Below are 14,675 nucleotides of genomic sequence, written 5' to 3' on the forward strand. Positions count from 1 at the left end.
TCTGACAGTTCAGAAATGTTTTCCTTTGGCGGTTTCACAAGTTTAATCTGTCAGTGCTCCTAATGGAACAAACTCATCCTTTCTCAGAAGAATAAGCAGTTCACTCATTACAGTTCACTCATTACACTGTTGTTCAGAGTGAAATGAGCAGCTACAGAAGGAGCTCAGCTCAGTAGTCAGTTTGTGGCCTAAGTCTGCATGCATTTTGGTTTCTGGGCTTATATAGCTTTGGCTTCCAAAGATAAAAGCCTCAAATGGAAACAGAGCTTACAGCCATCAAACTTCTGCATGGTAACCTGTGTAAGGGTGTTGATTAGAAACAAAAAGGTCTGAGATATTTTCTAACAGAAATATGCATTGTGCTGGATTAGATAAATATTTGTTTTTTATGTGTGTCTCTTCAGAGTCAGGACTCTGGGTCTGACAATCACATAAACACAGTGAGTCTCAAAGAAGCACTGGAAAGGTTTGATACCAGCCCCACACCTTCTGCTTCCTCCAGGAGTTCAAGAAAATCTTCACATACTGCAGTATCGGATCATTCATGTAAGCACCAACTATTGAAAACAAAATTGCTTTCCTTATGAGGGCTTTCTCTACTTAATTTTATTAAATGCATAACTGGCAGTTAATAATTATTTTATGAGAAGTGTGCTGGTGAAAATACCCTTTGTGATGGTTCAGAGATCTGCAGACTACTCTGAAAAAGACTTTTTACTTCTGGAGTACAGTATCAGACACTAGTACACCCTATTTCAATCCGTCAGACTGGTGGATAGTCAGGGGAAAAAAAAAAGAGTCCAAGCCTTTACAGTTTTTTTATTCATTAAAAGCTTCCTGTAATTAGCTTCCTGTAATTATTGCATTACAGAATTGAGATAGCAATTAAGATGTTTCTTTCTGTTCTATCTCTCAACATTGTCAGCAACACCAACTAAAATGACAGTGGACACTAGCACTCCTCCAAGGCAAGGCTTATCTGGTCATGAAAAGACTGCACAAAGAAGATCATCTCTGAGCAGTCAGGTAACTTCAGAGAAGAATGTTGTACTTTACAGTGGAGTTCACCTTTAAAAGCTATTATTAAATCCATATAAGCTTTGTTTTATTTCTTCTAAAAACATAGTTTAAACTTTTAGAGTTTCTCTTAGAATAAATGTCTTAGAATTGCATCATCAGTATTGGTGTAGTAGATTTTAAAGGGATACAATAATTAAGCATATATGTATTTAGGTTTTGTCATTAGGATTTGAAAGAATGTGAAGAAATCTCTGCTTTCATTCACACGGAACTTCTTTCTGTGATTCTGGATTTTTAATACACACACACATATATATGTGTAAAATTGCCAATGTAAATGCTATGTATGTCCCTGTAGAGAACTCAAACAAATTTATGACTAGGAATATTAGTGAATACTTCCATATCCTTTCTGAAATCTTGGTAGTATGAGAAATTTTCATGCCTCATGTACTTGGTGCATGTTTTCCTGTTGAAATAATACATTCACTTCATAAACATAATGCTTATTAAATATGCATTACAATATTATATATATCAATATATCTAAATTTCTGTTAATATAGAAATATAATATATAATTTTTCTAAAAATATTTAGTTTAAGAATAAATCAAAGGTGTCAAGTTCCAGACTTGTTGAAATTGAGACTTCTGAAATACTTGTTGTTGTAATTTCTGTTTTTCTGCTTGTATATATTTTTAGCAGTAGAAAAATTATGTATATATTATGTAGATAATCAATTGCTTTTGTTTTCTTAATTCTCTAATAACTAAGGTTAGATATTTCAGGAAACAATTTACTGTAGTTTCTATTATATGTTCATGTAATGCTGTTTTGAATTTGACTCTTTAAAGAAATACTTCATGTCAAATATGAAGCTCATTCTCTTATGATTATGCAACAATTTTTTTAATCCTAGTCTTTAAGCTCACAGTCTCTCGGACAACCAGTAACACAGCCAGCAATATCTCAGCCTGCAACTTTACAGCTCCAGTCTGGAATGACTCAGGTATGGATTAACTCAATTTATTATTTATTATTTTTTAAGCAGTCTTGATCTCCTGCAGTAATGGGCCGCCTGTGGCTTGAGTGGATGCACTGTTCACTGAGAGAAAAACAGTTTGGATAGCCAGGCCCAGAGAGTGGTGGTGAATGGAGTTAGATCCACCTGGCAGCCAGTCACTAGTGGGGTTCCAGAGGGCTCAGTACTGGGGCCAGTCCAGTTTCATATATTTGTTGCTGATATGGACAAAAGGGTTGAGGTCACATCAGTGAGTTTGCAGATGACACCCAGTTGGGTGAGAGGGTTGATCTGCTGGAGAGCAGGGAGGCTCTGCCACGGATCTGGAGAGGCTAAGAAGTTGAGTCTTTAGTGCCAAATTATTCTCTTGAAATGAGCAAATTCTGTAATTTGACACTTTTGCTTTAGTTTTTTCTTCCTGTTATTTGTATGGATATAGTTTTTGGCCTTGTGCATTAGCAACATAGATATAAAAACAGTTAAAGCTAAAATATTTTAGGGCATGAATTTAGAAAATCCATCAACCCGGCTGGCAGCTTTCAGGCATATGCTTATAACACAGGGCTGCTTGGTCTGTGAAATGCTTCTGTGTAATAAGAACAGGATATATTCCTCAGACATCTGCTATAGACCCCAAGTCAGTATAACCTTCTGATATACTGACTTGGGGCCTATAGCAGATGTCTGAGGAAAAACAGAAGTGGCTAATAGTTTCTCTATGGGCTCAGCCTTCAGCTTTTTGTGACTGAGGGTATTCCCAAGTTATTTGTATGTTTTAGCTCTGGGTGAATATTTTTTTCTAAACTGACACAATTATAATTTTTAACATGAGAGAGCTTTAACATCTACAGTACCATGTCAATTACTAAGGCTAGACACACACACATATGTTTGTGATTTGGACACCAGTCAGTTTCTTGTGCTGTGGAATTCTTTTAGTTCACCAATTCTTGTATATCAGCTAAATGTTGATTCTGCTTCTGTGATGTTTTCATACGCATTAATTGGTTCTCAGATTGTGGTTTATTACTAATTTGAAGAGCGATGCTTGATTTATTTGCTTCTGTAGAGGACTATACTTATCTCTTGTGAATAAAATGTAATTTTTGCTCAGCTTTTAATTTATTGATTGCACTACAGCCTGTGTTTCAGTTTTCAGCTCAGTTGGGAGCTATGCAGCATCTAAAGGACCAGCTAGAGCAAAGAACTCGCATGATAGAGGCAAATATTCATCGGCAGCAGGAAGAGTTGCGTAAGATCCAGGAGCAGCTTCAAATTGTTCATGGTCAAGGACTCCAGGTGAGTTATTGTATCACTTACAGGTTTCATCTGTAGAGAATTTAGACATCTGAAATGTGTCTTGGGCACCTAATTCCACAACATGATCCTCCATACTCCCAGTCAGCTGCCATCTGAGCCATATATGTCTAAACTCCAGTATCTGAAGCTGCTGTTCCAGAGGTACCTGATGTTTTGCTTTCAAATGTATCTGGAAATGCCCCAGTGTTGAGCAGGTCAAGCCTAGCTTATCACTTAACCTAAATAAATGTAAAAGGATGGAGTGGTCATTCATTCTTGCAAAGTTTTGCAGCCATTAGAATATTAATCCAAAATCTGCAAGATCTGTTTTTCCGTTTTAGCTCTGAGGATGTTAAATCTGTGTTTCTTTGCTTAAATTGTCCTATCAGGCTGAATGGCTCTACTTTGCATGGTGAACTTGAAGGAGTTACTGAACCAGAAAGACAGAGGTCTGGAGGGTACATTACTCAGTCTAGCAGCTGACTACATGATTTCTGATTTTTTTTTTCACCAGTATATATTTTTCTGTTTTTGTCATTGTCTTTTCAGCAGCTATGCTTGGAAGAAAAGAATTACCCTATTAGGTTTTTCTAGTTAAAAGACCCAAACTAAAAAAAAAACCTGATCACCTCAAACTAAGATATATTTTAAGGAAATAATTTAATATTTTCAGTCTGGATTGTGACTAAAGAATAGAAAAAATACTTCCTGGAAGTATTGAGAATGTTGCCTAATTCTGTTGGAAGAGTAGGAGTTTCTGGCGTGTGCCATTTTCAGTTGTGTGGTATTTAGTGTAAACATGCCAGCAGTAGACTGCCTTATTCATATCTCAAAAGGAGAGATTCAGAGCTCTCCTTTCCATGCAGTGTGGAGGGACCTTGTTCAGGAATGTGAAAACTAGAAAAAAATACTTCAGTGATACACATTCTGCCTTGTTGTAGACTTGGGCCTAACTTTTTGTAAAGAACATAATATTTTTGTGCTGAATTCTGTTTATTACAACAGTGTTGGAAAGTTCAGTACAATCATTAAGATTTCCTGATTGTCAGGGAAGATTACATTCTTGATACTATGCCTGGGTCTACTAATTCAGAGATTTTCTTCATCTGATTTAGTGTTACTGAGGAATGTCCTGCAAAAAGGAAGTGTAATTTCAAATATGTTTTGTCTTTAGATAGTTGTAGACTACATTACTGGTTAGTCTCTAAATGGTGCTTTTTCTTTAAAAATAAATATTGAATGTTAATGTTTAGGACTCTGGAAATTAGGATTCTGATTCTTACCAGATAGAGTTGAGTCTCTGAATACTGACCCTATAACTTGTGGAATTTTTTAAGATGTTCTTGCAGCAGTCAGCTTCTGGACTCAACTTTGGTTCTGTGCAGCTTCCTTCTGGAAATTCTTCAACTGTTCAGCAACTTACACCAATAAACATGCAAGGTCAAGTTGCTCAGACTAATCAGACTCAAAGTGGGATGAACACGGGCCATATAAATACTCCACATATGATACAGCAGCAGCCTTTGCAGAGTACTGCAACACAGGTAAAATTCTATTACTCAATTTGGATTGAATATTTGCTCAAAACCACATCTGAAACACAACAGCTTCCCTGACATTCCCCTGTTACAAACGAGTGTTTGAGATTGCTTAAAAAATCATTGGCAAGGGTATCAGCAAAAGCCTGATTTAATATTAAGTGGTAGCACGACAAAGTTTGTTGGCAAGATTCACTCTACTACTTACTGGACAGTTAAGGCACAATAAGGAAAAATCAGGCAGCAACAAAACCAAAGAAAATCCAGGCAATCAAAACAGAAGTGAACTGAGAGCTGTCTGGGGGTGTGTATATGTATGTATGTGTGTGTGTGTGTGTGTGTGTGTTTCGGTGCATGTGACAAAAGGACTGTGGGGGCAGAGATACAAAGGAACATGGCCTAAAAGCTTAACAGCATTCACCTTATACATTAAATGTCACAATGTTACAAACAAATAGCTCTTAACTTATACCATAAACTTAACCTTAACAATTCAGCTGAGGCATAACAGTCAACAGCATGTATTACCACAGAGGCTGTTTCTTCATGCGGAATACTTCTAATGTGTTTGACCATTATGTGTATGAAGACTCCATAAACATCTAATCTCTGTACCCTTTTCCACATTCTGTACTTCTTTTTGAAATTTGTGAAAAGGCAGACTAGTGATGCATTTTACCATCTCAGCAGTAGGCTAGTTCCAAATTTTCAAATAAGAAATTCTTGACATTATATGCACATTTTACTCTAAGTTGGGCACAGAGATGCTAAAGGAGTAAAAAGATAATTTTGAACGAAAGTATGCAAATAGCTGAAAAATTTATAAAAAAAAATATAACCTGAACAGAAAAAGAGGTTAATTAAGATGGATGTCCAAGGTCGAGTCTCATCTCTAAATCCTCAGTCAGTAGAAATACTTGTGTAATTTGAATGAATAATTCATTTGAATAGAAAAAAAACTGGTGGTTTTAAAGTATGGGCTGTGACAGTGAGGGGAACAGCTGTAGTACCTGGCTATTTTCAACTTACTATCTCAAAATTTCTTTCCAGCATAATCAACAAAATGTACTTAGTGGACACAATCAACAGTCTTCTCTTGCCAGTCAGTCGCAGAACACAGTCTCAGCACCTTTGTACAACACTATGGTGATTTCTCAGCCAACAGCAGGAAATGTGGTGCAGGTTCCCTCTAGCTTATCACAGAACAGCAACCAGAATGCTGCTGCAGTAACCACTTTTACACAGGACAGACAAATCAGGTAAATCTTCAAGACCTGTATTTAAGATGACTTTTTATAACAGCATGCATATGCAGCTGCACCATATACAAAAGGAACTAAAATAGCATTAAAAAGATCATGTGATTTGTGTTTCAATGGTATGGATACAACCCTTGAAATTAAACTGATCAAAGTAACATGTTTGCAGGCTTATCAAAACCCATGTTGTTATAGCAAAATATGGCTTTGAGAAATCTGCTTTTCTCAAGTGTATGTGGTGCTTCATATATTTTTTTTTCCTGAAGAGACTCCAAATATCTTTTTCTATTAACAGATTTTCTCAAGGTCAGCAACTTGTAACAAAACTTGTCACGGCCCCAGTAGCATGTGGAGCAGTAATGGTACCAAGTACTATGTTTATGGGACAGGTGGTGACAGCTTATCCCACTTTTGCTGCCCAACAGCAGCAGACACAGACTTTGTCAATAACACAACAGCAGCAGCAGCAGCAACAGCAGCAAAGTCAGCAGGACCATCAGCAGCAGCTCACCACAGTGCAACAACCAGCTCAGTCACAGCTGACCCAGCACCCCCAGCAGTTCCTACAGGTAATGAATGTAGAGCTGTCTACAGATTTTCCCAAGTCCTGGCACTTTCAGCATTGCTAGGTTATCCAGGGGTGCTTTACCTGAAAACAAAGCACTTAAATGGTAACCTGTGACTAAGCCAAATGCATGAGGTAAGTTTATTCTGTAGCAGTTCTCTAAAATCCTGTTACTTAGAGGAGAGGTGATCTTTCCTGCAGTGTTATTCCATGCATTGTCCTGTCTTACATCTTGTTCCCTTTGAATTGGTGCTCTTGATTGACTGTAGGATGAAAAAAACCAGATGTTTCCTTTAAAACAGTTTATGTTTTCTTTCACTAACTTTGCATGTTAATGCAGTGAGGTATGAGAGATGATGGTTGGTCTAGAAAGCAGCACACAGCCCAAAGCAAGACATGTCCCAGTAATATGAGGCATGAAATTCTGTCTGGGCTGCAGGGGAGGCTGAGCAGCAAGCAACTTTTTAAGCAGAGAGTAGGGAAGAACCTTGTTTTCGTGGAGAAAGAAGAGAGATTGGGTCAAAAGAGAAGGAAGACAAACCCAAGGGGTTTAGAAATAGGAAATATCTAAAAGAAACAGAAGGTAGAAGGAATTGATGGGGAAATCTGTTGCCATTTGTGGATTCCAATTAATTACTGGAACATACATCACCCAGCATCTGGAGTTGGTAAAGGAGATGTACGGGTGGCTAGAACACTAGAGAGGCTGTTTAGCAGGTTGGTAGTGTCTGTGTCTCTGTTTCTAAGTTTAAGTTTATACAATTTTGACTTAATTCTGGTGAAACAGATATGTGAAATATGAAGACCCTACTCTAGAATTTCACTCTAGGCGAAAGCCCAGTATTTTTAATATAAACTATTTAAGTGCTAAAATTTGAAGTGAATATTCTTTAAAAAGGACAAAAGTGCCTTTTCTACTTCTGTTCACTGGGGCATCTTACAGTCTGATTGTGTAGGTGCAGCAGTTGATGTACTTTACTCTCTGCTGCAGAGCATTTCAGGATTGAGATGTCCTAGTGCATTTGTACCCATCCTTCATTGTTCTTATTCAGTAATCTTTTTTTTGTGTTATAAGAAGAATACTGTTAAAACCAAGTACCATTTCCCACAGTAATAAGTCTCCTTCAGAGGGGATGTTGGTATCTGCAAATGCACCATTTTCTTTGACTGTGCATTTTGTCTGTGGGGAATAAATGTGATCTGTGCCAAATCATGCACTATTTTTTCATTTGGCTGCAATGACAGCTACCTACACTTACTCAAATAGACTCTTTACTCCCTGCTATGCTTTTGTGGTGTGAAATGAAGACTAATTGCCATGTATTCCTACCTATCACCACAGAAATTCCAGAGACTAATTACAGCTGCTTTATTAATTGTTCAGATGCACTGGTTAAATGTATTAGTATGAACAAATCCTTGCATTGTTTGCTGAGCTTAACTGGCCAAATCTGAAGTTTATTTTGACTGAACCCTTATAAAAAGTTAAAAAGCAGCTGGGCCCATGTTTCTCAGTGCAGCAGGAAAAAATAATTTTTTTTTATTTTCGTGTTTTAGACATCCAGGTTACTTCATGGAAATCAGTCAGCTCAGCTTATTCTCTCTGCTGCTTTCCCACTACAACAAAGCACTTTCACTCAGTCCCACCACCAGCAGCATCAGTCTCAGCAGCAGCAGCAGCAGCTGTCACGACACAGAACTGACAAGATGACTGATCCTTCCAAAGTTCAGCCACAGTAGTGTGGGTGCTGCCTCTTTTTGAAGCAAACTGCCAGGAGGGGCTGCCCCACAAACAGGTGCACTGAAGCTACACAGGTAACAGTATGAGGGCTTTCTAGCACTGTGGTGTTGAGATCTACTTCTAACTTCTGGAATCTGTTAAGAAAAGCCACAAGATGATGATGGGGACATGGCCAACTTTGAGCGTTGCCCCAGTTTCTGTGTTCTAAAGGATTTGCTGCCATGTTGTAATTTGTCCAGGTGAAATCTCCAAATGTGACTGAAAAGAGAGTGATGCTGAAAATATTGGTATTTTTATCAATCCTGTACATTTTTAAAGTATTAAAACGGACATGGAGCAATTGTTTTGAATTAGCAGGAAAAAATGCCAGAAATATAGTCCAAAAACCATCTAATTTTTTTTCAGATGATTACAGGACAGTAAATATTTTGAAAATGTTGTGTGAAATCCAGTTCTCTGTTGTACAGATGCTGTAAAATATTGTGTATATGTCTGCATAAAAGGAGAAAGAGCAAAATATTTTATATGATGCATGAAAATGTAATCTGTTATTTGTAGGTTTGAATATGTTTCCCTAAATTCTCACGCCATACTCAGACTAATGTTTTCCTCTGTTCTACCCTTTTGTTTACAACATGATGCATCATTATTTTCACCCTTAATGTGGGCACAAGTCTCTTGTTTGTGCTTTGTCTGTGATGTCAGGGTTTGTTTGGTGAGGTATAGTGTGTTGGTTAGTTGACTGCTTGAAGTTAAATTATTGATGAAGCTGTTTGAACTGGTGATCATGCATCAGGGTTCAGGACATTCAGATTCATAAATATCATCCATCATTTCATAACGAATTCATAATTTTATTTGAAAAATAGGAATTTGCACTGCTTTCTTGCGGATGGTTTGGAATTTTATTCCCCAAAGCTATCTTTTGATATAGTTCATAGTTGGAAATATTTATGTAAAAGGTTTAAAAAAAATGACAGTAATTTTCAAGAATGTTTCAGTTATAGGAGTAATTTGCACAAAAATATATTTACATTTAATAACCTTTTGGGCACTTTTTAACCACTTTCTCTGTGGTGAGAATTGTAACTTGTTAAACCATGTTGGAATCTTTTTATTCTCCTTCAGAAATTAGTCAGAACTAATTCAGGGTCATTTTAACAACAACAACAAAACCCATAGTGCCTTGATTTTAATTCAGGTGATAATGTTGAACATCTTGAATTACAGTGTCTTGAATCTGTAACCATTTTCAATTTTGAAGTCTTAGCACATTGTCAACCAAACTTGTATATCTACTTCATAGATATTTCTGTATTGTGTTAATTTTAACAGTGGTTTGAGTTGAGACCATGAATATTTTTGACTGGTACTCCCCCTCAGACAGTAGCCAGAAATACAGTCTCAAAAATCTCAGATCTTTAAGGTAATACTCTTAAAAAAAAAAAAGAAAAAAATAAAGCAAACCTTAAAAGACAGGACTCCTTTTGCAGAAGGAAAAATAATAAGCTGCTTTTTTAAAATCGTTTTTGGAAGCATTTAAAGTGTGTTTTGGGGGAGACCATGATTGCATTTAACACTACCAGTTATTGATTTAAGAGCTATCACTGAACTAAGACTTCAGAAGGCAACTTCACTTTATAAAGAAAATAAAAAGTTCCAACAGATATGTGCTATTTAAGTAAACGTTGGTAGGTTTTATGGTACTAGTTTGTGGAAACCAGAACTTGAGAGGAGAATTAACAAATGCTGATAGATCTGATAATTAATTAGAAACAAAAACCAGTAAAAGCAGTTAAAACTAGTGCTAGGGAGAGAAAGCTGGATTAATCTTGAATACTAGGGAGGAGTTGAATGAATGTAACAAATGGTGATGGTCTGTTTTGTACTGTGGAACAGTTTGATTGTATTACTGGATGAACCAAACCCGCAGGAGGTAATGCCAGTTTAGCCAAGCCTTTGATGCCGTTGGTTACGTTTTGGGGCCAGCCTTTGCCTCTGCACGTGTCCCAGCATTAGACCTTTGTTATTCCCCAGTCATAAAGCAAGTGCTTGGCACCAAAAAGCCAAGCAGTGAACAAGGAAGGAGAGTGTGAGAAACACAGTACCAAAGAGAATCCGATTGCTCTCTGCTCCAAAAAGCCTATTGCAACCTGGAGCAAGGAACAGATGCCAATACCAAACATAGCAAGAAACACTTTCTCTTCTTTAAAGGGATTTCTGGCATTCTTCAGACTGGGATAATTGTCAGAGACTTGTTTCTCTAAAGTTCTATGTAAAGAAATCCTGCCTTGCTCTGCTATCCCTACCACTCCATTCCACCTGTTTCTATATGAAGCTGCATTGACTAGAGGTCTGTGCTATCACTTCTCTGCCTAATGGAAAATAGGTTATACACAAATTTCTTTAACCAATTACAATAAAAATATAGTGCTAAAACATAAAACTGGGAGAGCTTTAATAGTGCTGTTAGAACTACTGAATAATGGTAAAATAGGTGTATTAAGCTATTATACTGAGAATTACAGAAATTAGAGATACCAGCCAGACAGTTAATGGTGCAGCTTTTTATATAAAAAAAAATTCAGCTTCTCTTCCCATTCTCCCCTCCCCAGATACTCCGGTGTGCTGCTATAGGTCTGTCAGTAAAAAGGCTAAACTAGGAGAGAGAAATTAGATTATGGGATACCGTGGCTGCTGAAAGAGAGTAGAGAAACATATGCTTTGATCAAGAAGCTTTTTGTAGCCTCAGAGAGAGGTCATTCAATTACAGAACTACCAGCTAGCAGAGAAAGGATAGAAGATGGAGAAATTCTAAGGAACTGGAAAAATACACATTTGAAGAATTCCTGACGTGAATCAGGCAAACTTTACAAAGGCAAGTGTGTAGGACTTAGTCCAGATTGTGTGCAAGTATGGAGATGCTTTGTTCACAAGTAGTGACTAAAAAGTGTATATTTAACAGGTCTGCAGCTTTTCCTGTTGCTGAATCAGTTCCTGAACTGTCCTTGAGCTTTAGTGAGAAGAGGACCAGGCTGTTGCCTCTTTCTTAATCAGCCTTTTGCTTCTGCCTGACTCATTTACTACAGACTTACTTGCAACATCCTGGTAAATAGCACGACAATGAGTGCTGTGATGCTGCAGGTTCTGGAGCAGAAGTGTTGCAGAATGACTCTGACAGAAGGAAAGGGGTCTATTAAGGGGAGGATTGTGAAGAAATGGGCTGGTGATACATAATGGAGTGAAGAGGATGGCATTTGCATGGAGTTTAGGAGATAGACATTGTCTGCAATGGGTGAGGCTTTGAAGAAAAGTGTCTGGGATAACTTCAGAGAGAAAAAAGAATATAGCTATTTTTATATTATATTTAATATATATTATATTTGTATATAAATATGAAAGGATTCTAGTAGGAGCTCTCCATATGCCTTCCACTTCATCTAGAAGGTTTACCTTCTGCACTATGGTTCCAGTGTGTCACCACCTTCTGTGGGCATCTTGCCTACTGCCAAACACCAAAATTAGTAACCCAGCATCCTTACAAGAAATAGGTTTCATTTCAGCTTTATGTAAAAATGAATAAAGTAAAGATATATCAGGCAGTTTTTCACAGGAAAAAGAAATTATCTTAAGACTTAAATAGCACTTTCTCTTTTTGGTTGGGTTTTTTTTTTTTTTGAGTAATAACAAGCACTTTACTGAAAAGACTATTTGAAAAACAGTTTATTTCTTTAGTCAGTGAAACTGTTAAAAAGGGGGCGCAACAAGGAATAACATGTAAAACTGTCAAGAGAGACATTTCTGGAAAATGTTTCTTTATTATGGTGATCCTTGAGGTTTAAAGTGCAGGATTAAAAAGGCTTCTAAAACTAGTTGCCTTTGTGTTTTATATGGCCAGGGGAAGGGATTAGGGATGATAGCTTCCTTGGAAGGAGGCTTTTTAGTTGCACAGTTGCCTATGAGAGAGAATCATCTGGAGGCTCGTTTGCCTGCTCAGTAATTCTAAGTGTCCCTTAGGATTATAAATTGTGTGAAAATGTTATGAAGGTTTAAAGATGTGGCCTTTTTCAAATGTTAAAGTCGATTCAAGAATCATTTATATTTTCAGAGATTTAACCCAGGTATTGTTATGAGTGTTTTAAATGTCACGGCATCAGGAGATGTCAAACGTGTCAGATTCATAAGCTTCTCTATTTGAAATAATTATTAAAATTAGATGTACAGTCAGAGGGCTGGAAAAATGGTTATTTTGATTAAAAGGGAAAAGAGACTAGTTTTAATAATTAACCTTTTATTTTTTTACTTATCCCTGGTGGAAAAAAATTGAAGAGAATGAAATTAATTTGGATTAAAAAAGACATATTTAAACAAATCATAGTAGACGAGACAGCTGTGAGAGAACATTTGAAATTGTCTTGGTTGTCCATGAGACTGGGTAGTTGCTTTTTCACTACCATGATTTTTAACACTACATTCCTTGTCTTTTTCTTTTTTTGTCTTTTTTAAACAGGTGATTTTAAACTCTGTGATATTTCATGCTATGCCATCTGCATGAATTTTGCCAGCATGATATGCTATATTCAAAGAAAGTATACCTAAATAAAAAGGAAGGGGGGGGAACAAAACACTGTGTCTGAAAAAAACATTTTATGGCCTAATAACAGAGACCCCAGCTATGACTGAGAGATGCTGCATTAATAGACAATCAATCAATGGGTAATTATTTATGAAACACTTTTGGGAATGGTCTTAAAGATGTAACTGCTTTGAAAGCAGTTGGTGAGCTGTCTTTTTCTAACAAGAAAGGTAAAAAATATTTATTTTCAAATATATCAGATTGACTTTTGAGTTTTTAAGCAGTGTTGATTTCACAGTGTCTTGGGTTTCAGCTTTTTTTGTATTTTTTTAACTGGCATTAGATTTATATACGTAAAAGAAAACAAACAGAAAAACCCTAGTGCCGTTCATATTGACGTCAGGAAATGTAGATACAGTTCCCTGGTGTTCATGTGACCATTACTAACTGTCAATTTTTTAACTGAATAAATGTAACTCATTTAAAATTTTGCTTTCTGTAGCTTCTAAGGTTCTAGAGGTTTTTTTCTGAGTTGCTTGATGTCAGTTTTATCCAAGTTTCACAGTGAAGCGCTCTTACCCTTCCCACGACTGTACCAAAGGCACTCTCTCTCCCCCACCCACAGAACTGACTTGTGAGAAGTTGCTTGATGTCACTTTTATCTTCTCTCCCCTACCCAGACAAATGACTTGTGAGATTGCAGTAAAATGCATACTGTATTTTTTCCTTGTCTTCTCTCTGTATCTCTTTATAAACTGATGCCCCACTCTAAAGGCTAGAGACCTCTGATTTGTGTATTTACATTACTGCCTTGGCATTTACTCACACAGCACTTGATTGAGTGTGCACAAGTTAAAACTGCTTTCATACCCTCATGTCTACAGCTCCTGGTCTTGGCAAAGGATGGAGAGCACTGCAGCAGGTTTGGTTGGGCAGAGCCCTTCCCTCATGTTCTGTCATGGGCAAAACATGCCTCTCTAAATTGGTGCCACTCCCCTGTCGGGGTATTTCTTCTGCTGGTGAAATGTCAAAGAGCAATATTTTAAAAGGAGGAGAGGTGGTCTGAAATGTTGGCTGTGCCACCGAGCAAGGAAGCAGAGACTTGCATTTAGCTGCAGCCACAACTTGTTTGAGAGGATGTAGCTCCTGCCTGGAAGAGCTGTATGATAATATGTAACCTGTCAGGGTGGTGCGACCCTCTTTTCACTGATCAAAGTGTAAACATTAATAATTCCAAATTAATTAAATGTTCAGGGAAAGGAGGGTGGGAAGAAAATAGTGTAATTGAAATGGAATGCCTGGAGAAAATTATAAATACAGTTAGCCATTTTTACAGTCTGCAGTACTTTCTTTTTCTGTAATATCTTCCTCCCAGAGGAGGATACTGATCTTTTGCTTTTGAGAATTAAATAATACTTGTGCAAGCTGTAAATTACTTCTATATGCCATAGGGCCCCTGTTCCCCAGGAGTGAAACAAAATCAGCTGTAGAAGTGCTGTAGCTGTAGTTAAGAACTGTCACCACCCATCAGTGATAAGATTGAGAGCATGGAGCAAGCAAGATTGTCAATTTTCTTAAAATCGATCTTTGGAAAGAGCAGTACATTTTTCTGTAAACTTATCATGAAGAAGAGTGGTAATTACAACTGCTGCCA

General features: G+C 37.2%; 1 protein-coding gene across 7 annotated transcripts in view; it reads left to right on the plus strand.

Annotated features, from left to right (window-relative positions):
• The window catches only part of CLOCK (clock circadian regulator), a 64,858-nt gene extending 50,507 nt beyond the window's left edge, over positions 1-14,351 (plus strand). For 5 of the 7 annotated variants that reach the window (XM_058804250.1, XM_058804247.1, XM_058804249.1 and 2 more), the window contains 8 exons: positions 405-546; positions 926-1,026; positions 1,942-2,031; positions 3,184-3,342; positions 4,680-4,886; positions 5,931-6,139; positions 6,435-6,708; positions 8,262-14,351. In XM_058804250.1, coding sequence (XP_058660233.1) covers positions 405-546; positions 926-1,026; positions 1,942-2,031; positions 3,184-3,342; positions 4,680-4,886; positions 5,931-6,139; positions 6,435-6,708; positions 8,262-8,444 — 1,365 coding nt within the window. In that variant the 3' untranslated portion in view covers positions 8,445-14,351. The remainder of the gene's footprint in view (positions 1-404; positions 547-925; positions 1,027-1,941; positions 2,032-3,183; positions 3,343-4,679; positions 4,887-5,930; positions 6,140-6,434; positions 6,709-8,261) is intronic. The other 2 variants (XR_009274702.1, XM_058804251.1) reach the window with 2 other exon arrangements.
• The last annotated feature ends 324 nt before the right edge of the window (positions 14,352-14,675 follow it).

Source organism: Ammospiza caudacuta, chromosome 4 (assembly GCF_027887145.1).
Source record: "Ammospiza caudacuta isolate bAmmCau1 chromosome 4, bAmmCau1.pri, whole genome shotgun sequence".
Classification (NCBI taxonomy): Eukaryota; Metazoa; Chordata; class Aves; order Passeriformes; family Passerellidae; genus Ammospiza; species Ammospiza caudacuta.